Raw genomic sequence first — 23789 nt, forward strand, 5'->3', positions numbered from 1 at the left:
CCATCCTTCCCCTAAGAAAATGTACTTTGGATCAGAGGATTTCCAAGCTTTTCCAGAAATAGGACTCTTGGCTGAATCTTTAATTTACCTCATTTTAGATAAAGTTGCATAGGACATGTGTGATGCTTCAGAACACTGTCCTAGATCAAGGAGCTGCCTTCCTATAAAAGCATGATTTAGCCAGATAATCTAAAGCAAAGGAAATGCCTTCATGGTGGAGGGGGTTGATTTAGGATTTCATGCCCCTCCCCCACCTCTACAACTCATGATCGTCAGGATCACCTGACAGCCTGAGAGTAGCACCCCTTCACGTTAGTTTGTTACAGGGTTTGCAATTTCATTCTGTGGAAAAGCGGTATTCCTCTAGAGATCAGGACTTATTCTTCTCTCTTAAAAAAATGTAGAAATTTTGTACAAAATCTCCTAATTTGCATCATTACCCTGAATTCGTTTATTACATTGCTAAGAACAGTCCATTCTCTTTGAAATAGTAGTAACTAATATCGCTTCCTGTAGTTATCAAAGGGAGCCAGCATGATTACAAAGTGGGCATAGGTAGAATGACAGCCGACCTCTCGGTGGACACTTTTTTCTTGGCTTTGATGTACTTTAGAAGGGATGAAGTGGGAAATACTCAGCTTGAATTGAAAAGGAATAGTTACCATCTATATTCATCTGTTGTCTTTTAATAGTTTATATTAGCTCAGTGAAATACCACTAATAAGGCTATGGTTGCAAGAAATTAAATATATTTACACAAGCGAAATTGTTAAGATATTAAATGGTTTATTTTTTACCCTTCCAGATATTTACTCTTTTTGTTATTCCTATATGCAATTATGGATAATGCAGCTCTGTTTTTTTAAGCATTAGTTTGTAAACCAAATTTTTGTCTCTGATCTTCATTATCTTTGCATCTTTTTTTTTTCCAAGATTTTATTTATTTATTTGACAGAGAGAAAGAGTGCATGCACAAGTAGGGGAAGCAATAGGCAGAGGGAGAGGGAGAAGCAGGCTCCCCACAGAGCAGGGAGCCCAACGCAGGGCTCGACTCCAGGATCCTGGAATCATGACCTGAGCCGAAGGCAGCCGTTTAACCAACTGAGCCACCCAGGTGCCCCTATCTTTGCATCTTATTTCCAAAATCTCTTGATTGCCAGCATCAGAGTAGTCTGTCATTTGAAAGCAGGGAACAGAGAGGCTTGACTAAGTTATATAGTTAGGGAATGCTGTTTTTAGGGGAATTGAGTAGTGGGAATTTAGGTACTATCACAACGTAGTCATTTATTGCTCTGAGTAAAACCCAAGTTCAAGTTTCTAAAAACACCCAGTTATGTAATTTTTCTTCTGATATCAGTGAGCTCCTAAATTTTCATGTTAAGTATCTATAATTATAAAGGAGAGTTGGCTGTGGTTTTATGGAAACAAATCACCCACTTCACCTGTGAAAATACCCAGCTGCTTCCTCGCATCTTCAAAGCCTCCTAGTTGTTTTCTAGGAAGCCACACAGGTAGAGAGTTCAGAACACGATTATGTAAAGATAGATAGGATCTTTCATTTGGATTCTTTGATTTAGGCTTTCATAAAAGCAAAGAGACCTGAACTGTAAAGTTTTACAGGCATCTCTTTGTTAGACTCTAGGAGAGAATATACCTAAAGGAACAAATATCCTACTGGAAATATATATATATATATTATAAAGTTTATACTTTACTTTTTCGAATCCTTTTCCCCTATTTTTGAGCTCTTCTGAGAAAAGGCAATGCTTGTGTTTAAGAAAGCCAAAGTTTTTTTCTGTAATCAGTCAGTTTATAGTCTTATTGTCAGCTCAGGGCTCCAATGCCTTATCTGAGTGTCGAATGTAAATTGCTTGATCACATTTTTGCAAAAGAGGATGTACTGTGCATACCTTATGTGAAGCCAATAAGTACCATAGAGGAGTTCTTAACCTCAGTTTTAAGTTAACAGAATGTGGTTAGATTTACAAATTATGTCTGCATTATTGCAGTAAATAAACATTTTATGTTAGCATTCATGAACACCAGATCACTAACTCTCAAGAGGCTTACACAAGATCACAGACAGGTTCAGCACATTTTTCCTGAGCATCTTTTGGAAATACAGCCCTCATGTTGTAGGTGTTGGGCACCTGTCAGTAAACAAAACACAAAAATCTTTGCCTTCGTGAAGTTTGCACACTAATTGGAGAAGAGAAGGATAAATCTGTGTAAGTACTAGGGAATGATAAGTGCTGAAGGGGAAAAAAGGACAGAGAGGGGACCACAATTGGTTAAGCGACGGACTCTTGATTTTGGCTCAGGTCATGATCTCAGGGCCCTGGGATTTAGACTCAGGTGGGCTTTGAGCTCAGTGAGGAGTCTGCTTAAGAATTCTCTCCCTCTCTCTCTCTGCCCCTCCCTCCACTTGTACACATGTGCACCCTTTCTCTCTAAAATAAAAATAAATGAATCTTTGTAGAAGGGAGGGAAGAAGTGTAGAAAGTGTGTGTGTGTGTGTGTGTGTGTGTGTGGGCACGTGTGTGGGGGGACACATATATGTACCATGTGAAGAGTTTATGAAACTTTAGATACCATGGCCAAGAATGGTCTCATGGAGAAGATAATGTAAGAGCAAATACCTGAAAGTAGTGAAGGGTTAGCCATGTGGCTGTCTGGGGAAGAACATTCTAGGCAGAGGCCACAGCAAGTGCAAAGCTCAGAAGCAGGTCTTGAGGTTCCCCTGCATTACCTGCATTATTCTGCTTCCATTAGAAGCAGAATGGGAGGCAGGACCCTCACATGGGGTTTCTTATCCCTCCTGGTCTGCTGTTACTTCTTAAATCTTTTTTTTTTTTCAAAGGTTTTATTTATTTATTTATTTGAGAGAGAGAAAGAGAGAGGGAGGGAGGGAGAGAGAATCTGAAGGACTGTGTGCTGAGTGCAGAGCCTGAATCAGGGCTCGATCCCACAACCGGGAGACCACAACCTGAGCCAGAAACAAGAGTTGGAGGCTTGACCGACTGAGCCACCCAGGTGCCCCTGCTGTTACTTCTAACTAAGAGATTCAAACCACACTGAAAGTTTTTTGCTTGTGTAATAAATTCTCTCTGTTGTTGAATCAATTAAATCCTTTAAGCTTCTGCCTCATATGATTTTGAGGCATCAGCTGTAGAGACAATCTGGCCCATGATATATAAGGCCCATGGAAAAGCCACTGTGTTGTTCAGTGACTCAAGAATCACATGGCTCACATTAAAAAAAACAAAACAAAAACCCACAAAAAACCAAAAAACAAACAAACACCCTAACACAAACACAAAAAATGAAATCTTGCCATTTGCAATGACATGGATGGAACTAGAGGGTATTATACTATGTGAAATAAGTCAATCAGAGAAAGACAATTATCATATGACCTCTCTGATATGAGGAATTTGAGAGGCAGGGGGTCGTGGAGGGTAGGGAGGGAAAAAAAATGAAACAAGAGGGGATTGGCAGGGAGATAAACCTTAAGAGACTCTTAATCTCAAGAAACAAACAGGGTTGCTGGAGGGGAGGGGTGGGAAGGATCGGGTGGCTGGGTGATGGACATTGGGGAGGGTAATGTGCTATGGTGAGTGCTGTGAATTGTGTAAGACTGATGCTTCACAGACCTGTACCCCTGAAGCAAATAATACATTATATGTTTAAAAACAAAAACAAAAACAAAAACCACATGGCTCAAAGACACGGGGGACAGTTTCCTTTCAACCACAGTACAGTTATCTAACCGATTTGATTCAGTGAGGCCAACACGCCATTATTCATCTTTACGGGGTCCTCTAATGTCAGTGTGACTTACGGACTTTGCACCCCTGTATTTCGACTTCAGTGATTTTTTTCTTCTTCACTGAGTTATTTGCTGTCTTTGTTCTTGTGCTCTGTGAATCTATATTCAGCCAGCTTCTTAGGTACAAATATTAGCTCTCCACCTCGTACGTGACGCTTATCCCATAAACAGTAAGCCTTCGGACCAGTTTTATATGAGCCCTTATCCAGGAACACATAACAACTGTTTCACACCCTGTAAAGAACTAAGAACCATGCCTGACACATGATTTGTGCTCAATACATATTAGATATTGTTAGTAATAAGAATAGCAGAAGCAGCATGATTATTGCTGATGTGAGTCCGGAGCTGGTCCTTAAGCATTGCGTGTTCTCAGGGAGCTAAAGGAGCAGACAGGAGATAGTAGAGGACCAGGAGTACATGCACAGACTTGAGCCACTGAGAAGCTGTTCCTTAGCCCAAGACCTTAAGATACCAGGCTTGGAAAGGCCCTCAAAAGGGTGGCTTGTATATTATCCTTCCAGTCTCCAGATTTCAGCCTAGGGGCAGGGAAAGATGCATTTGGGGATGGTGAGCTCTTCCAGTGATTTGTTTAGTTTTGTTTTAAAGTAAAGGTCCTCCGCGTTGGCTGCACATTGGAATGACAGGGGAGCTTTCAAAAATCCCAACACCCAGGTCCCAACCCAGAGATTCCCACATAATTGGTCTGGGGCGGGGTTTGGGATTTTGGAACACTGCCCAGTGGTTCCAGTGGGCTGCGGCAATAGAATGCCACTGTTCGAGCAGCCCTGTTCCTGCCGTTTCCCAGGCTGGAGAGGTAGCCCGGATTCTGGCTCTCTGCTTTTCCAGTCATTCTCAGATTTCACTCTGGGGAAAAAAACAGGAATGTGTTTGTGTGAGTTACCTCTTTTGGGTGGACATTCCTAGATCACATTGACCTCTTAGAAACAGGAATTAGGAACCCCGAGGTCTTCTTGGGTGGAAACTACTCCCAACCATGTTAAAGGACTGCAAGGGCTGCTTCCTGCATACGCAACCCCCACCCCCACCCCCACCCCGCAGCAACATCCTTCCACCGCTGGCTCAGGGAACAAAAGAGCAAGATGCGGAGGGCTTTCAGCCGTGGTCCCTGCCGCAGCTGCACACTGGCCGACAGGCCTCAGGGTTAAGTGCTGTCTCAGCTTGCTTTCAGCCACACTCCTGGGTTCCAGGACCAAAGGATAACACGCAAATGAAACCTCAGCCATGCATCTATTTGTTCTCCACGGCTGCTAATTTTCTGGTGCTGTACATCAGAGAGAAGAGAAAGATCAACAGGCAGTAATATCATTCCTTCAGCAACACCGAGGGTTTGGAGGGTGTGAAGTGAATAACCAGAGCCTTTGTATGAAGCCGTCATTATTTCCCACGCTGGTCGGCCAGTCAGGCTTTGTGTGTGCAGCCTTGCTTTGCTGCCTGTGAATGTGCCTGGGCGTAGCGGCCACAGTTCGTCTCCTCACCGTCTCTGACTTGTGTGACCCTGGGCCACGGAAGGGAACTGAGGTTTATCTGGGGCCCTCTCGGTGACCTGGGCATGGTGGGTGCTCTCACATGCCTTCCTTTATGGTTCTCCTGACGGATGTGGCCCCTGTCAGGACTCTGGGTCACTTGAGCCCGTGTGTTGGGAGACGGACGTCTAGAATTCTCTTCCTTCTGCACTTAAGTGAGACCTGCTCTTTCCCATAGAGGGATTGTGGGGATAGATTTCCCAGATGCCTTCTAGGTTGTCCAAACATAAGCCTGCTCATGCTTAATTTGACTCAAGAATTTATCTTTATCTTTTTTTTTTTTTTAAAGATTTTATTTATTTGACAGACAGAGATTACAAGTAGGCAGAGAGACAGGCAGAGAGAGGAGGAAGCAGGCTCCCCGCTGAGCAGAGAGCCCGATGTGGGGCTCGATCCCAGGACCCCGGGATCATGACTTGAGCCGAAGGCAGAGGCTTTAACCCACTGAGCCACCCAGGCACCCCAAGAATTTATCTTTTTCTGTAACCGCATTAGAAGGATGGCTGCGGCATTATATGAAGAAATAGACCAAGAATCTTGAACCGGAAGTCTTGGATTCAAGTCCCTATTCAGCCACTTCCTAGGCATGTGTGTTTGGAAAAGTTTTGAATCTTTCTGCCTCTGTATCATGACTGAATTTGGCTAACCCTAGTGGCTGCCTTCGAGGGTACTAGGCAGCTCAAATGAAGTATCATTATATGACTGTGTTTTGTAAAACCTTAGTGTGCTTTACAGCTTTAGCTGCTTTTTCTATATTTCCCTGGGCTTTTTTCTCCACATGCATATGGTCACTGGTGCTTATTGCTACTGTTTGTTTTCTCCACATTTTCCCTCCTGTTGGAATGCTGTCACTCTGCTCTCTGCGATATATTCAACTCTTATTCATTGTAGAACATTGATGTGTGTCCCCCAGAAGATATGTTCAAGCCCTACCCTCTGGTACGTAGGAATGTAACCTTCTTTGGAACAGGAGCCTCTAGATGTTATTAAGTTAGGGCTTGGAGAAGAGATCATCCTGGATTAACGAAGTGGGCCTTAAAAATCCAATGACGAGTAGTTTTCTTCCTAACAAAAGGAGACACAGCAGAAGCCGGGGACACGCAGAAGGAGGCCACATGAACACAGAGGCAGAAACTGGAGTTAGGCTGACAAGCCAAGGAACGGGAGGAGCTCCCATAAACTGGAAGAAGCAAGGGAGCGTCTTTTCCTACAGGAGGGAGTCTAGATCTGCTGATGTGTTGATTTCATGCTTCAGGCCTCTCAGACCGCAAGGGAATACATTTCTGTTATTTAAAGCGACCAGATTTGTGGTAACTTGTTACAGCAGCCACAGGAAATGAATGTACTCATCTTTTAAGGCTTGGCAAGGTTTTCGCTGCTCTTGGAAGTCTTTGCCACCTTCCCAAGGCTGGAGGAGGTGCCCCTCCTCTGTCTGGCTGTGATCTTCCTGGTGCTGTCACTTACACCTGCTTGTGTAGTTGGCCGTTCGTGTGTCCGTCTTCTCTGTGATGCTGAGGGTTCTGTGACAGGGTGGTTGTGTTTTAGTCTTGTTTCTCTCCCGGCATACAGCAGGCAGCTCAGTTTGTTGTGTGCAAAATGAAGTTTGCTCTCCAACTCTCCTCTGTGTTAAATCCCTCCCCAGCACACTGGCCTAGGCTCTCGTGCTGGTGGTGGGAACTAGTGTGTCTGGCTTTTCCTCTCTAGGCCCCTGTCCTCTTTCTGCACAGGCTGCCAGGTTAATACTATTTCTAAAATACTATACTCAGACACTTAGCTACCCAGAGGCTCTCAGCAGCTCCCTACCTCTTGCCTTCATGTCCTTCTGCCATCTGGCCTTAGGGTACCTTTCCAACTTTATCGGCCAGTCCCCTCCTCCATGCGACTTGTGCTCTAGAAAACCTTTGCAGGAGCTATGGGTGACAGGGAAGCCCCTCTCCATCGCTCTTGCAGAACCCCAGACCTTCCCTCTCTTCTTGGGGGACCTCTTGGTCACTGGGGCAGGAAGGCTGTGCTCCTTCTCAGGCAGGTGCATCGGCCATCCATGGTTCCTTGGACCTCTTTAGCATCTCTGCCATCCAGCAGGTCAACTCCATCTTTGCACCTCCTGCAAGACCTGAAGGCCTGCAGTGAAGTGAGGTGCCTTGTTCATTGGATTTACCAAAGACATTCGTGCATGTGATTTTAATACCAGGAAAGTCAGCAACTTATTCCTGATGTATTTATTTCCCCCAGATTTCCCTTATGTCGTTTATATGACTTTTCCTTTATCAGATTCTGTGAAAATAGAAGGCATTACCAGAAAACTGTCTGGCTCTAAATATAATGACCTCTTAGTAACGAATGTGTCAGTGGAAAACAGGCCTTAAACTTTTGGTGAGGAATGTAGGAGGAGGTCCTCGTGGAGGAGGACTGGTTTCCTACCCTGTGGCTGGGCTGGCCTCTGGCAGGTGGCTGAAGAACTAAGGATGAGTGTTGGATGTAGACAGACATGAAAGGAGCTGAGGAGCCTGGGGACGCTGGGGTCGGGCAGAGCAGGGTGGCTGAAAAGCCATGCTAAGAAAGACGTCAAGGAAAACCCTGTCCCTGGATCACCTAAAAATTGCCTAAGTTGTCATTTGGACACGAGCATAACATTTGAAATTATTTGTGATCTTAAAGTCATTTTAATGATGAATCAGGGCACAGGTCAGTCGTGAGTTCCCTTTAATTATACTTCGGGATCAGAGGTAGGAAAGCACTTTTATCTCAGAATAATCCTCAATTCCAGAGATTCCCATTGCATTCTTTTCCCCTCAGTAAAGGAGGTGATTTTTTTTTTTTTAAGTAGCATATTTTTTTTCCCTCAAATTTACCTGTGCAGATACAGAAAACTTAGTTTTTAAGACTCTCCTTTACTTTCCCTCTATTAAAAGTGCAGTGTAGCATGATGGGAAGGATTGGATTCCGCCTCAGCTTCTTACTAGTTTCATAACCTTGAGCAACTTTATTTCTCTGAGCATCAGTTTCCACGTCTCTGAAATGAAAATGATAAGACCTTGTAAGGTTCTCAAGGGTTGAACATAATCATAGTAATCTGTATTTGGGGGGGAGTGTGTATGGAGGGGGGAGGACCAAAATGGCATATTGTGCTTAACTTCTTACAGGTAATTGAAAGCTAATCAAATTATAGAAGCAATGTTGGCTTGAACGAGGATTGTGTTCTCATTCTGTGTTTCTTAAGGGAAATAATTTTCATTGCTTAATTCTTTGCAGAATAATGGGACCACTGAGCATCAGGTGGAATCTTTCATAAGGAAAAAACTGGAGTCACTGTTAAAAGAATCCCAAATTCGAGACAAAGAAGATCCGGATAGTTTCACAGTGAGGGCTCTGCTAAAGGCCACGCATGAAGGCTTAAATGCACACCTGAAACAGGTACCCAGTTCCCTCTTGTACTTGTCCTTCGATAGGAAAAAGGAAAGGACCTCATGCTCTGTTTCTGATCATTTGTCGTTGGTGAAATTCTCTAGTTTCTTCCATTTCTCTCCTATTGCTCAAGAAATGAAACTCTCCCATTGCAAAATGATGGGAGAAATTGTTGAAAGTAGATGGACAGAGGCAGAAGTCCCTCACATATGCTTCACTGGGTCCCTCAGGACAGTGGCTCACCTGTTCTGTGCCTGCTCAGCTGAGGGTCGAGTCCACCACGCGCGGCACCCCCCCTTTCCTCCCCAGCCTGTCGTCCTCCGTGCTGCTCTGACTGGACCTCCTGAGCGTGTCTTCCATCCATCCGCTTCTCCTGGCCGTGGCTGGGTCCTCATCCAGGCCAACGCCAACTGTCACCTGGACCTTTCTTGCCCTCCTTCAATCTGACCTCCATTCTGAAATTAGCATGATGTTTTCAAAATGTAAATCTGATCAGGCCACTCTACTGCTGAAAATTGTGCAGTAGCTTCGTGTTATGAATGGGATAAATTATAAACTCTTTAACCAGGCTTTCAAGGACCTACGTCATTGCATTCTTGTCTACCTCTCAGATCTTCTCCTTTTCCCTGTCACACTGCTTCCCACAGTTGTCCCACCAACCATGGCTGTCTGTACGTCATGGTCTTCCTCACATTCTTTTCCCTCTGCCCAGAACACTCCATTGCTACCTCTGCTCTTGCTAATGCCTACTTAGTCTTAAATTCCAGCCTCAGTCTGATGCCCCAGATGAGTCCTGCCTTGACCTGGGATTAGGTTAGTTATCCCTTTATATTGTCCATGGTAGCCTGTGACAGCTTCTCTTTTCTGAAGGTTTTTTTTTTTTTTTTAACACATATGCAATAATTTGCTAAATATCTGACTTCTCAACTTGATTATAGATTCCTTGAAGACAAGAACCGTGCCAGTCTTAATAACCGTCATTTTTCTGACTTGTTATGGTGCCTGGGCCTTAGTACAACTTTCATAAGAGGTTGCTGAATAAACGAATGATTTGGGCTCCAGCTGAGATTTTAACTCTGCTTTCTAATAGAAGTATCAGAAATGGTTAAGGACAAAGGAGGGTGGGTTTATTGATATTAACATTGCAGGGCAACAGGGGCATTTATTCTGGCCTAGAGGAAATCCAGGCAGTCACTGGCTCTAATAACTGACTTCCCTGGTACTGCCGCCTCTCCTCCAGGACTCAGGGATCCCCAGGCAGAAGGGGAACCACATGGGGTGACCACGCTTGAATCGAAGTGACAACTGAGCATTGGTGGTTACTTTCTAGAGTTTGTGCTGAGCTCTGGTTGGCCAGCTTCGCTCATACACCCACCCCTAACCTAATCACCGTGAGTACATGTCCTGCTGGAATGATAACTTGCCAAGGGTATAGGATAATATTGGCTTGTTAATCCCAGAGAATTTACCACTGGAAGTGGTGCCAAGGTCAGCCACTCTGATGCTGCACATTAGGCAGAAGGGAATGCAACTGAAATGTAGATTACAGTAGTAGTACAGTAGTACTACCCTTACCATTGATCATACAATTCTGAATTTTCTAAAAGATTTTTATAAATAGAAACTGCTTCCTCTTCACCCTCCTCTTCCAGCCACTTAGTTTTAACCACACGAATGTCTGTAAAATTGGTTAGCTCACTCGGTTAGCTCACCTTGATGTCTGCTTCTTATTCTTCGTGAACTCTCATTGGCTAACCTGGGCCAGTCACTTCCCCTGATGCTTCTGGAGAAGTCTCTGCTGCATCCTAGATCATTCCAATTGGACAGGCCATGGCAGGTCTTGCAGATTTGGGAGAAACAAACTAAACCCATCCTTCTTTTGCTATTCATGGAAGAAATCCCAGTGACAATTACCTTCTCAGGTAAGATGGTAAGGGATTTCAAATTTCCAACGTGTGCTGGAACAAAACTCATTCCCCTTTTTCTTATTTTTTACTTTCCATTCAATCTGGGTGACTACAAGAATGCATTAGACTTCTAAAGTGGAAACTGTGACTTTAATAAACTGGGCTATAAAGCATTAAGTTTTTTTAAAAAATTAATTATTTTTATTAACATATAATGTATTATTTGCCCCAGGGGTACAGGTCTGTGATTCATCAGTCTTACATACATCACAGCACTCACCATAGCACATACCCTCCCCAATGTCCCTCACCCAGCCACCCTATCCCTACCTCTACACCCCCAAGCAACCCTCAGTTTGTGAGTCTCCTATGGTTTGTCTCCCGATCCCATCTTATTTCATTTTCTCCTTCCTTACCCTCCAACCCCCCCCACCTGTCTCTCAAATTCCTCATATCAGTGAGATCATATGATAGTTGTCTTTCTCTGATTGACTTATATTGCTTAGCATAATACCCTCTGGTTCCACCCACATTGTTGCAAATGGCAAGATTTCATTTCTTTGATGGCTGCATAGTATTCCATTGTATGAGCATTGAGGTTTTTAAACACTGCTGTTAGCTTTTAAAATGTGGTTTTGGGCTCAGTGAGCAAGGACAAGTTACTGTTGAGATGAGTCCATCTGTGTTGGATACACATGCGTATTGAGAGCCATGGCTGAGGCTGGGCCGTGTGGTCTGGGCAGTGCATCACCCCAGCTTCCTTCTTGCTGGATTGTCATCTAGCCATGCAACACTGCATTCTCCTTGTGCTCTTTTCCCCCTGGAAGGGATTGGAATAAAAGAAAAATGAAGTGCTCATCCTTCAGGCTCAAAGAACATAGTAGACACAAGAAAGATGCCTGTCCTTTGGAGTTCTTAAATCTCCTTTTTTTTTTTTTTTTTTTAAGATTTTATTTATTTATTTGACAAAGATCACAAGTAGGCAGAGAGGCAGGCAGAGAGAGAAGGGGAAGCAGGCTCCCCGCCAAGCAGAGAGCCCGATGTGGGGCTCGATCCCAGGACCCTGGGGACCATGACCTGAGCCGAAGGCAGAGGCTTAACCCACTGAGCCACGCAGGCCCCCCCCCCTTTTTTTAATTATCATAGCACTGGCCACTGTCTGGATGGCCATAATTATTCCCTAAGGGGACTTTTCCTGCTCCTGTGCTCTCCCACCCACTCCAATTTCTCATTTATCTCACGACTGTAGTCATATTTCAGAAACAGGCCTCTGGTAATGCCATTTTTCTTGTTTTTTTAAACCACTCAAAGTCTCCTCAGAGTGTGGAGGATAATGTCCACCTTCCAGGATATAGCCCATAGGACTTTTTCCCCAGGCCCTGGCCCCGGTGCTGACTTGTCCACCTATGCGCATGCGTACAAGTCCACACCCACCCTACTTCCTTTGTCTCCTGGCAGGTGCCATGTTCTTAGCACTGGGCTTTTGTGTTTGCTCCTCCCTTGGCCACCATGCACTTCCTCCTTCTCATGTCACTTAGAAAAGGTCTACCCTTCTTCCGGCTTCAGCTTTTGCTTATCTCTGTGGAAGTCCTCCTTGATCCTCAGGTCTGGTAGGTGGCCTTCCCATGCCATCCTGCCATGCCCTGCACTTTCCCCATCAGAATCTCATTACAGTGTGTTACATTTGTGTCCACCCTTAGGTTACAAGCCCAGGGAGGACAGAGTCTGCATCTCTTTTGCTTGCTGTTCCCTTGTATACATGCCAAGTTCCTAGCACAGTGTCCGATCTGTGGACTCAATAAAAAAATGTGGTACCGATGCTCAGGGAGAGGTCATGTTGGAGATAGGTATTTGTGGGGATTACCCTTCTACATAAAGAGGTCATGTGAGATGGGAGAAGTTGGGGGAGAGCAAGCCAGAGAGACGATGATTTAGAGCTAGGTACCACCCCTGCTTTATCACCACCTAGCTTTGTGACTTTGAGCATATTATCTAACTTCACTGCAGTTCAATTTTTCTTATTTGTAAAATGGGATTTTTAACCCTACTTCTCTTTGAGGGTGGTTTATACTAAATGAGAATATATGTAATGCACTTAACATAATCTGTGGGCTGTAGGAGGTGCCTACAAAATAGCACGACCATGCACTTCACCTTGCACAGGACAGCCCTACTTCATACCTATTGTCCCAGTGTAATTGTTAAAAGTGCCTATTTCACTCTTAAAAGAGTTTGTTTTGGACAATAAATGACATGGTCCCCTGACTGGTAGGAGGGCTATTCGAAATAGAAAGGAACGCAGAGGTTAAGTGATCCATTCCTCTCCCATTTCACAGGTAACAAAACGGGTCAAGAGAAGGCAACCGATGGACAAAGGACATTTAGCTATTTGGTCTCAGAACTGGGTCTTCTAACTTAGAAAGCAGTGTTACTTCTATGACCATAGCTGGCTATCTTCTTAGCTCCAGGGTTTTTGAACAGTTAACATTCAGCTTCAGTAGATCTTCCAAGGCAGTCAATAGACATTAACCAGTCTTGTAACCCCCCTCCTACTCCTGCAGCATTTTCCGAACTGTCTGTTTCCCCAGTCAGTTCTTAACCTTATTCTCTTCCCACCCCCAATCACATCTTTGATTAGTCTCTATGGCTAGACATCAGTGCCTCCCTGGCATTTTGATTTTAAGTAGTTTTGCTCACCCAATTTATTCCATTTATGTGCTTATCTCTGCTTCTTCTCTGTTTAGCCAGAAGGCCCAGGAGGATGGGGCCTGCTGATCTCTCCTTATACTGTGTCCTTAGCCCTGAACCAGCTAATACATATTTTTAGGGATGACCATCGAGGAGGAGTCCAAACCCCTTTGGTGGTGTGGGCTTTCTTTCCCCTAATGAGAGATGGGCTTGGGTGAGGAGATCTCTAGCCTGGAAAACTAACCCACAGGAGGAAAATTTCAGAGGCTGCAATGCCTCTTCTAGATGCCTACCACGCAGGGAATTAATTTCAACAAACAGATAAGCTCTGCTGTGGTTTACTTAAATAAACAAAAACAGTCTTATTACCTAATAGATGTATTTGGGTTTTATTTTTTTAGTCAACAGAATTGGCTCTTAAAGACTTTGAGCCATTTTTCAAAATCAAAATCTATTTTAATGAAAGGTGATTATCCCCACTCAGCGCATTCAGAAGAATATCTCTTATGCTGTAGAGAGTCTTGTGACCAGGCACTGGAGGGACCGGTACAGCTGGACATTTCTAAGAGGCCCTTGACACCAGTTTGGGAAGTGGTTGGTGGTTACTGTCTCCTGGTTGGTACCCACACTTCTCCAGTCCATTGTCTCCCTCTCTTGAGATAGACTCCACAACTTTTGGGGTAGTGAAGGTATGGGACAGGAGGAAATGAATGGGACCTGCTTGTTCTACCTAAGGCAAGGAGGGGTCCCCTGCCATTCCACCAGAACTAAAGCAAAAACAAAAGCGAGGAAGAGAAATAGTCATATTGTGTTTTATTTACTCAGCATCCAGATGTGAAGGAAAATGGAAAGAGATCACATGGACGATCCCTCATGACCAACTTTGGAAAACATAAGGTATGAATTAAGAGTGACAAGGGTGCATAGTCCAATTAATTTAAAAAGACTGAAAAGTAGCAGGACAATATCATAACCTTGGAATAACAGAATATTTCTTAAATAGGACTTCAGAAAAGAGAAAGATTGATAAGCTACTTTAAAATTGAAGAACTTCTTAAGAAATTCTTTTTATTATTACTTGATAAGTAGGCTGCATACTCAAAAAGAGTATTTTTGATACCCATCTCCAACAAAGGACTTATATCCTGAATATATGAAGACTTCTTATAATCAATACAAAAATACCATAATTTTTTAAAAATTATTAATTTGAGAGAGAGAAAGCATGCACAAGTGGGATGAGGGGTGGAGGAAGAGGATGAAGCAGACTCTCAGTCCCACGACCCATGAGATCATGACCCGAGCCAAAACCAAGAGTCAGATGCTTACCTGACTGAGCCACCGAGGAGCCCCCATAGTTTTTCCTAAAGGGGCAAAAGACTTAAGTGGCCTCTTACAAAACAAGATTTCCAAATGGCTAGTGTGGTAAAGGTACTGAGCCTTACCAATCCCCTGGGAAATGCAAATTAAATGATGATGAGATTTTACATATACCCATATATATACCCGTCACAAGAGCAGACATAAAACGATTGACAGCACCAAGGGTTAGTGAGGATGCTGAGCAACTTGAACTTTATTCACTTCTAATGGGAGTATGCATTTGTGCAACTATTTCTCAGTATCCATTAAAGCTGTATTATGCACCATGTCTTATCAGTTCTGTTGTGTTTCAGCCTCATGACGTACACCTAATATTTACAGTGGCATTAGTTGTAATAGTACAAATAGGAAACTGTTCAAACATCTGTCAACAATAGAACAAATGAAAATTGTGGTGTGTTTACATAAGAGAATATTTTTCAGCAAGGAAAATGACAAAACAACAACTGCATACAGTAATATCTTTATAAACATGACATTGAGCCAAAGAAGCCAGACCCAAGATAGTACATGCAGTTTGGTATGATTTAGATGAAGTTTAAAAATAGGCAAAAAAGATCTAAGAGGTGTAAGTCAGGATAGTAGTTACCTTTGGAGAGGAGGTAAGGAAGCTTTCTGAATGGAAGATCAGAAAGCTTTTGGGCACCTAATACTTCATTTCCTCCTTTGGGTGGTATCATTTTGTGACTTTGGAAAGTCATTGGGCTTCAGATTGTTACATTTTTCTAAATGAATGCTATGCTTAAATAAAAAGGTAAAACTCTGTTATACCTTTTATTGAAAAGGTATAACATAGTATATAAGAAATCAGTTATTGGGTGGTAAACTTTATGCATGAAGCTTCTGTAAGGCCATTTCTTGTACTTTAAGGAATGTTGTAGCTGGAGTTTCTTGCTCCATCAATAGGATAATTTATTAAAAGTCTGGGCAAAGTAGTCATTATACTAAAAAACTGAAAACAACCAAAATGTTCACCCATAAAGTCTTCTTCAGTCCATAATTCATTTGCATAATGTACAATTAGGCAGCCATTGAAAGATGAAGAAATACTTTAGCTACAATAGAATTAAAATTTATTAGAACTCAAATCATAAGAATGAATGTCCACAAGACTGTTGATGGGTTATTTTAATAAATATGAAGAGTATTTATTTTGAAAGTCAATATTCTGTGGCTTACAGAATGACTTTACAACCATCATCTCATTTAATCACCACAACAATAATCCTTTATAAAATAGCTGTCATTGTCCTTTCTTTTTTAAAAAAACACAATAGGAAGCTAGAGAGGTTGGCCAACTTGCCCACTTGGTGGGAGGCCAGGCTGGAACATGAGATCATCAGATGCTAGTGTTTGCACACAATGCACCCTGAGGTTCTCAAAACATCAGTAACACCAGAGAAGGTTCTAGACTTTATTTGGCACCTTACTGTCAGTGCAGCAGACTTGAGTGTGTTTATGCCAGCAGTTTGGTTTGGTGTTTTACTTGTTAAGTAAGAGAAAATCTGGAGGGTGATGTGGTCCCATGATTAACACAAGGGTGGTCTCCCTTTTCCTTTCTAAGCCACAGCCTTCAGAGGTCAAGGGTGCTCTCCAAAGATCTTATCTTTGCTTGTGGAAGCTGGTTTTTTTGATGGCAGGTTTTTTGCAATTACAGGATCCCTTCCCATTATTTGTTTTTTTATGTTATGTATTGCCAAACAGTGGGGTTATCTCTAATGTGCTGGGATAAAACTGTGTCATTCCAAAATGTCTTTATTTCTGACAGCCTTTAGTCCTGCAGCCTTTCAGCCTGAACCCTGTGGGTAATAATTTTTATTCTGTTGGTAGAAATTAAAACGGGTCAAAATCTCAAAAGTGCAGTTTGACTTAGACAGTTATTTGAGCGCACGCTAATCAAAAGCAAGAAAAAGTTATTCATTAAAAAATTACTACTTGTCTTTTTTGTCAAATCTATCTTTTATAAGTCAGCAGGAATAGTGAATTTCCTAAGTAAAAGAACATTTTATCCTCTTACAGTCATTTGAATAGATATTATAACTATGACTCTTCTGCTCTTGGAGACCTTCAATGAATGACTAAATCATCTTTCTAAAACCTACATCTTTTGTAGCTTAAAAGTCCATTTTAAGCAAAAAACCCTCAGGTTTGCCTTAATATTAAATATAATTATGATCGTAGACTTGCTTTTTATTAATGGTAAGTCAAGCTGCAATATTTGGCTAATTTGTTTTCTTCCAAGTAATTGTCCTTTTTGCATATATTACAATGCCCAGTCCATTCTCTAGATGTTGCAGGTGTGCCTGATGCAGTGAGTTTGTTGTTCAGTTTACTGTGATTTTCCAGCAGAAAACCACAAAATCACGGTCTAAGTCGTATAGTACTGATGACGAGGAGGACACACAGCAGAATCCTGGCAAGGAGACCAGCCAGCTGTACAGGTGAGACTGTACCTCGGTGTTTCCTGCTTAGACTCCCGGGGCCTCTTCAGTCCCATCAGCTTTGCTGTTTTAGTTGTATGTGTCTAGAGAAGTGGATCACAAGGTCAAGTGCTCAGTGCAGCAGGACGTGGATCACATGGTCAAGTGCTCAGTGCAGCAGGACGTGGGAAGATGAACTGGGTGTGAGATAATAACACAAGGAGGGGACCTACACTGCGCCTGGCCCACAGGGAGCTCTTGCTAAGCGCTGGCTGTGGCAGTGGTCAGGGAAGAGGTCTCTTCGGAGAAGAGAGAGGGGCCACAGGAGCTAGTCCGGGGGGCTCTCCTAGGAGACTGAAGGGGCTGATGGATAAAGAGCACATGCGCAAAGCTAGATATCTGAGGTAGCCAGACTTGAAGCTCTTGTTCCTGTGCCGCTGACATGGGATGAGTTAGGCTTCTCATATGTTTCTAGTTCTTAGGGTCATTGTGAGGATTAAAGGAATTAAATTATTTAGGCTGATAAGCCCTCTTCCAATTAACTAAGCACTCAAAAATATTAGCTGCTGTTTTCTTTATTATTGCCAATAGAATTTGAGATGATAAGATGATTTTCTGGCAGCTCGTGTACACTGTAAAGTCACAGGGGAATGTAAATTATATCATAGATAAGTGCACACGTGCACACACACACACACACACACACACACACCTGTGTGCCTTTATTGAAAGACTGAAGTTAAATGAAATTAGAAGCATAGAGAAGTCTTGTAGGGATGGACATTTAGTGCTCAATTAAATTTTATATTTAGCTTCACTTCAACAGAATATCTATACATAAAAGTAACTAGTAAGGACAGAGAGGATGTATGAGGTTCCTGCCCTTAGGATACAGAAAATTGAATCTGTAGTTACAGTCAAGGATGTAAGAGAAGTGGGATCACCTCCCAGGAGACCTCTGCTGTGAATGTTCTTGAATAGAAGTCCAGGTTCCCCTCCTGCCAAAGTTGAGGAGCTGCCTGATGAACTCCGCTTCTGTTACTTGCTGGCTGGAGAACAGTGGCAGTCAAACCCTTCACAACAGAACTCACAAATACAGGAGAAGACACTGGTTCTCAGCTGAGCAGTGAATAAAACCACATGAACAGGGTATTGTGGTGGCAAGAGAGCTGACCTAGGACTCACGCTTGGGTTCTAATCCTGGCTCTACTAGGGGCAGGTAAGGAAGGTGGAGACCAAACCTCTTCCAGCTCTAAGTGATCTGAGTCCTGGCTGTGTATGTCACAGGTTGGGGCGCCGCAGGAAAACCATGAAGCTCTGCCGAGAGCTCTCTGACTTGGTGGTGTATACAAACTCTGTGGCGGCCCAGGACATCGTGGACGATGGTAAGGAGAGAGCTTTTCTTCTTGGGGAAACATTCTCGACTTTTCTTTGTCAACTGTTTACTAACTAACTGTTTGTTAATCGGATCATCAGCATGCATTCCTGGAACTGGTAGCATCCAACGTGTCAGGAAACTGGCTGGCAGTGTAAGTCTTTGCTCACGGTGAGGGCCATATTAATTACTGCGGTACCCTGGTTGGCTGGACAGAGGAAGACTTCATTATTATATAAAGACAAATGCATTATAGTAGCATCTTGCCCAAGGCGTGAACTGTGGAGACCTGATGTCCTGGTCCGGTGACCAGGAAACAGATGGGCGTTCCTAGTGCGAATGACCAGAAGAAAGAAGAAAACTAAAGTAGCACCTCAAAAGTCCCATATTTTGTCATTGGAAATGTTTTCTTTGATGAAGATAATTTAACCCACAGATTGAAGTTTGAACAGAGCAGGAGTTTCAGAAGCACGGATTCTTTCACTGATTTTCCCCTGTTTTCCGTATCATGTTGCATTGAGAAATCCTAGTCACAGGTGTTCGTACCCCGGGCTTCCCTGCTAGCTGCTCTTCTTCCCTTTATCCTCTTCCTGTCTCATTTGTTTTGTTCAGTCACTGAATGCTCATAGAAACAAACTCCAGGCATGTGGCTTTTCGACCTGATGCTAATTTTAGTGGAAGTGAAATCTAAATTAAAAATCTTTCATTTTCCCAACTTTTCCCAATCTTAGTAAAGGAAAAACAACATTGTGCCAAGTCTTAAGTCTGTCACAAATCTCTAGGATTCTCCTCAGAGATCTCTCTTCTTTGTTCTTCTCATTCCACAAGTGTATTGTTTTTTGTCTTACCTTTGGTGTTGATTCCTTCCTCAAATAAGACAATTAAAAAAAAATAAAATTAATTTCACATGAGAAACTGTCCTTGTAATAACTGCCCATAGCTAGAAAATAAACTCAGTGAGTGGTTTAATGGAGTGAAATGTGTATCTGGTTTAAAGGAATATAATTCTTTAAGAAGACATATTTATTTATTTGAGAGAGAGGGAAACAAATGAGAACATGAGCCAGGGCAAGAGGCAGAGGGAGAGGGAGAGAGAGAGAGGGAGAGGTGCAAGCAGACTCTCCACTGAGCAGGGAGCCCGACGTAGGGCTCGATCCCAGGACCCTGAGATCATGACCCGAGCCAGAACCAAGAGTTGGATGCTTACCCAGCTGAGCCACTCAGGTGCCCCAAGGAATATAATTTTTACTAAATACCTTCAGAAACAATAATTCTATTAGCTTAATGGAAAATAATATTGAGTACTCTTTGCTCTTGAACTTGAGTTTTTGTTGTGTGTGCATGTGTAGCCACAAAATGAGCAATAAATAACGAATGCATGTCTTACCCCAAAGCAAAGCAACTCAGATCTATTCATATGCTAGCTGATAATATGACTAATTAGCAAGGTCATCTTACTGATAGTGTGGTGTACATATTTATGTGGTGAGACAGAGAAAACAGTGGCACTGATTATAGTGTTACTGCACTTGACTGAGGCTTGTCAAAAAGACTGGATTTTCTCCCATCATGTTTAAAACATTACTCATCAAAATCTGCAAGTAAGATTATTTTTAATCTGCTTGACAAACGTAAGCTATGTTAATAAGTATATCAATAAAATATATGTGAAAAGGAAACAGTGTATATGAGGGAAATCGTGTGATTAAAAACCGTAATTTGTTTGCCTCCGTTCTGTATTTATGGTCACTCCAAGTTGCATCCCCAGAGTATAACTGTCGGTCATTTGGCCGGTGTTTAAAGCCCAAGGTTATACAGTCCTGAGGGCAACTGGGGCCCTGAGTGGGGCCCATATGGGCTCTAATTAACATGCACGGGGTGGATACAATTCAGGCCCCGTTGAACCAGCAAGACTATGGAGTTCAACTCCTTGGCTTCGTGAGCCGTGTCCCTCCATCTGGGTTCAGACACACTCGGCTTGTCAGAGTAAACACTAGAATGATGAGGCTCTGGGCAAGTGAGGGTCTTTATTTGGGTCGGCTTCTTCTAGTAGGTCCAGACGACATATGAGTGGTCATTTTGGGAGTGGAATGAGGATGTTCAGTGAAGGAGTAGGAGTAATGGGGACATTATAGACACAGGATTGGAGAAAAGGGGGGATATTGAAGGCTTGGGGGTTACCGCCATCATGACCCACAGATTTGGTGCTTCCTTGGCCCTGGATTGACATGACCTGAGGATAGTCCAGCAGAAACTATAATACAGGCTTCCTATGCTTCTACCTCCCTTTATTTTTTTCCATGGTTTATTTGGATAGTGAAAGATTGTTCTTGTTTCTGAGATTTTGTCTTTTTATAATACTCTTTAAAGTCTTTCTCCATTTTTATTCCTTTTGCCCAAATAGCTTTTGACTGGTTTCATAATTCTAAACAAATCAACATTAAAACTCCATTTTTCTCCTTTAGAATTGGTCTTTTGTTTTCTTGGACCCTGAATGCTATCAGTTAATATGTACTTCACGTGTGCTTTTTAGATGAATGTCTTCAATGAATGCCTCCTTGTCATCAGGATTAAGTTACATAATTTTATTTATCCATGACTGGCTAGATCTTTGCCAAAGATATTCTGTTGGAGTCATATCCCTAAAAAATAATTTTCCTGCCAGTCCTCTTCCTGTTAGCCAGACAGACATGAACTAGTGAGATGACTGAATTCCTGGGGGAGCACGGGACTCAGAAATATGCAGTTACCATTGCAAGATGAGCAGCTCAGATTTGACCCCAAATGGTTAAAGAGTCCCAGGAATGGGATTTTCTGGCTCTTTCTTGGCCCGAAGCTACTCCTACTCTGGTTCAATTCACTCTTTTGCTCTGCATTTTATTAAGGACATAATCTGATGTCTTAGAAAGTCTTTTGTGAGTGGTGGTTTCTCGATGGACGTTCTTGCATTTCTTTTCTCATGATTAAAAACTGCCAGGAACCACAGGAAACGTGTTGTCATTCAGTGAAACAAGAGCACATCAGGTGGTTCAGCAGAAGTCGGAGCAGTTCATGATTTATAACCAAAAGCAGCTCACAAGGATTTACCCATCCGCCTACCGCATTGATTCCAGTAACTTCAACCCTCTGCCCTACTGGAACGCGGGTTGCCAGCTAGGTGTGTATGCCTCGGGAAGGATCGGTTCTCTGTATGTCCTGACTCCATACTGCTGTCTTGCCTAACCTCTCAAACTTTGAACTTGCACAGTGGCACTGAACTACCAGTCTGAAGGGCGAATGATGCAATTAAATCGAGCCAAGTTCAAGACAAATGGCAATTGTGGCTACGTCCTCAAACCCCAGCAAATGTGCAAAGGTGTGTGTTCAATTCATAGTCATCTCTCCAATTGCAGCCACCTTACTGGAGGAGCTCTCTGGAAAATGTGATACATCAGTGTTTTGCAAAATGAATTTTTTTTTAAAAAAGATTTTGTCTATTCATTAGAGAGAGGGAGATCACAAGTAGGCAGAGAGGCAGGCAGAGAGAGGGGGCAAGCAGGTTCCCCACTGAGCAGAGAGCCAGATGTGGGGCTCAATCCCAAGACCCTGAGATCATGACCTGAGCCGAAGGCAGAGGCCCAACCCACTGAGCCACCCAGGTGCCCCTGCAACATGATTTTTAAAAAAGAGATGGGTGAAGGTGTTGCATGCAAATTAAAACTCTGGTCACAACTATTTAACATTTGGGTAGCATGATGTTTACAATGTTTTCTTGGGAGGTTATGTACATGAAGAGGGTCATAAATAGCAATGAATTGTCATCTGAGATCCAGTGCCTCCCAGCGTGATACTCACTGGGCATTACTTATAAATTGTGCTGCCATGTAACGTCTGAGCCCAATCTTTGAGTGAGTCTGAAACCTGCTAGCAGAATTAAAATACCACCTGAGACAATTTTATTAAGCCCTTTTAGTCAGCGTAGTCTAATTATAAAGCAGTGCTAACAATAGGGAAAAGAAAAATACTTGTTTTTGGTTCTGCTCATTAAAATTCTTTAAAAATTTTCCAAATTGGGTTTTTAGCAATTCAGGTAAATTGGGTTTTTAGCAATTCAGGTAAAGAAGTGTTAACAGATGTGCCTTCAGGATTTTATGCTTTGCCTGTTTTCTTGCTCTGCTGTTCGCTTTGTTTTGGGTCTTTCTGTTTGTTATATTCACTTTATATACCTACGATAGTTTAAGTTAGAAAATTATTTGAATTATTGAATAAGTAAGAAAATGCCTCTCTTCTCCCTCTCCATGATTGATAATTGCACCACAGATACTTTAAATTGGCCTGTTCCTTTGCCTTTGGGAGCATGGATTCTAACAGAAACTACAGCTATAGAAATGCTGGCCAGCATTGCCTTCAGGTAGAAGCCACACTGATAGTTATGTGATCATGTCTTTGCTCCAGGAGATACTGTAGTTGTTCAGCACTTGTTGTTTGTTCTGTGTGCTCGAAGGGTGTGAGTGTATGTGTTCCCGTGTTACCAGCCTCAGATTTTAACCTCCGCTTTACTTGCCTTAGGTACTTTCAACCCTTTCTCTGGTGACCCACTTCCTGCCAACCCCAAAAAGCAGCTCATCCTGAAAGTAATCAGTGGACAGCAACTCCCCAAACCTCCAGACTCCATGTTTGGAGACCGAGGCGAGGTAAGCCATGTGTATGACCCAGGTGCTTAATTACATGGTTATTTTATTGTGATTACATTTCATCTGAAATACCTTCAGAGTTCTTGCTCTCTCTCTCTCTCTCTTTCTCTCTGTGTATGTGTTTGTAAATGAGCACTGGCCTCAGCTCATCGGGTATCAGCTGACTTATTGGCAAGCATTGACAGTCCCTTCCGGAATGCATACACCATCTATGTTGGAGGCATGCCATGTTCTTCCTCTCCGGAGTGGTTTATCACCTCAGGCCCCTTGCCATTCCACCTTGTTAAACCAGCATTTTTGGATCTTGAATGTTGAGTGGGGACACAACTCAGCCCTGCTGTTAGCTTACCATAAACTCTTTGTTGCAAATCTCATCTGACCTGTGATGCCATGTGACCGTCCTCTTTACCTTGTCAGCCTTCGATCCTGTTCTCCACAGGGGCTATTGCCAGCCTTCTCTCTCCTCAAACGGGTGTTCCCGTCACTTTCCTTCTCATCTTTCACAGATGACACCATGTCCTACTCCTCAGAAAGTAGGAGCTTCATACGGGATCGTTTGTTC

General features: G+C 42.9%; 1 protein-coding gene across 6 annotated transcripts in view; it reads left to right on the forward strand.

Moving 5' to 3' along the window:
• The window catches only part of PLCH1 (phospholipase C eta 1), a 221466-nt gene that overhangs the window by 184250 nt on the left and 13427 nt on the right, over positions 1 to 23789 (forward strand). For 4 of the 6 annotated variants that reach the window (XM_059163689.1, XM_059163690.1, XM_059163692.1 and 1 more), the window contains 7 exons: positions 8629 to 8790; positions 14202 to 14273; positions 17106 to 17200; positions 18467 to 18564; positions 21532 to 21711; positions 21802 to 21909; positions 23103 to 23227. In XM_059163689.1, the coding sequence (XP_059019672.1) occupies positions 8629 to 8790; positions 14202 to 14273; positions 17106 to 17200; positions 18467 to 18564; positions 21532 to 21711; positions 21802 to 21909; positions 23103 to 23227 (840 nt within the window). The remainder of the gene's footprint in view (positions 1 to 8628; positions 8791 to 14201; positions 14274 to 17105; positions 17201 to 18466; positions 18565 to 21531; positions 21712 to 21801; positions 21910 to 23102; positions 23228 to 23789) is intronic. The other 2 variants (XM_059163694.1, XM_059163693.1) reach the window with 1 other exon arrangement.

This window comes from Mustela lutreola, chromosome 2 (genome assembly GCF_030435805.1).
Source record: "Mustela lutreola isolate mMusLut2 chromosome 2, mMusLut2.pri, whole genome shotgun sequence".
Taxonomy (NCBI): domain Eukaryota; kingdom Metazoa; phylum Chordata; class Mammalia; order Carnivora; family Mustelidae; genus Mustela; species Mustela lutreola.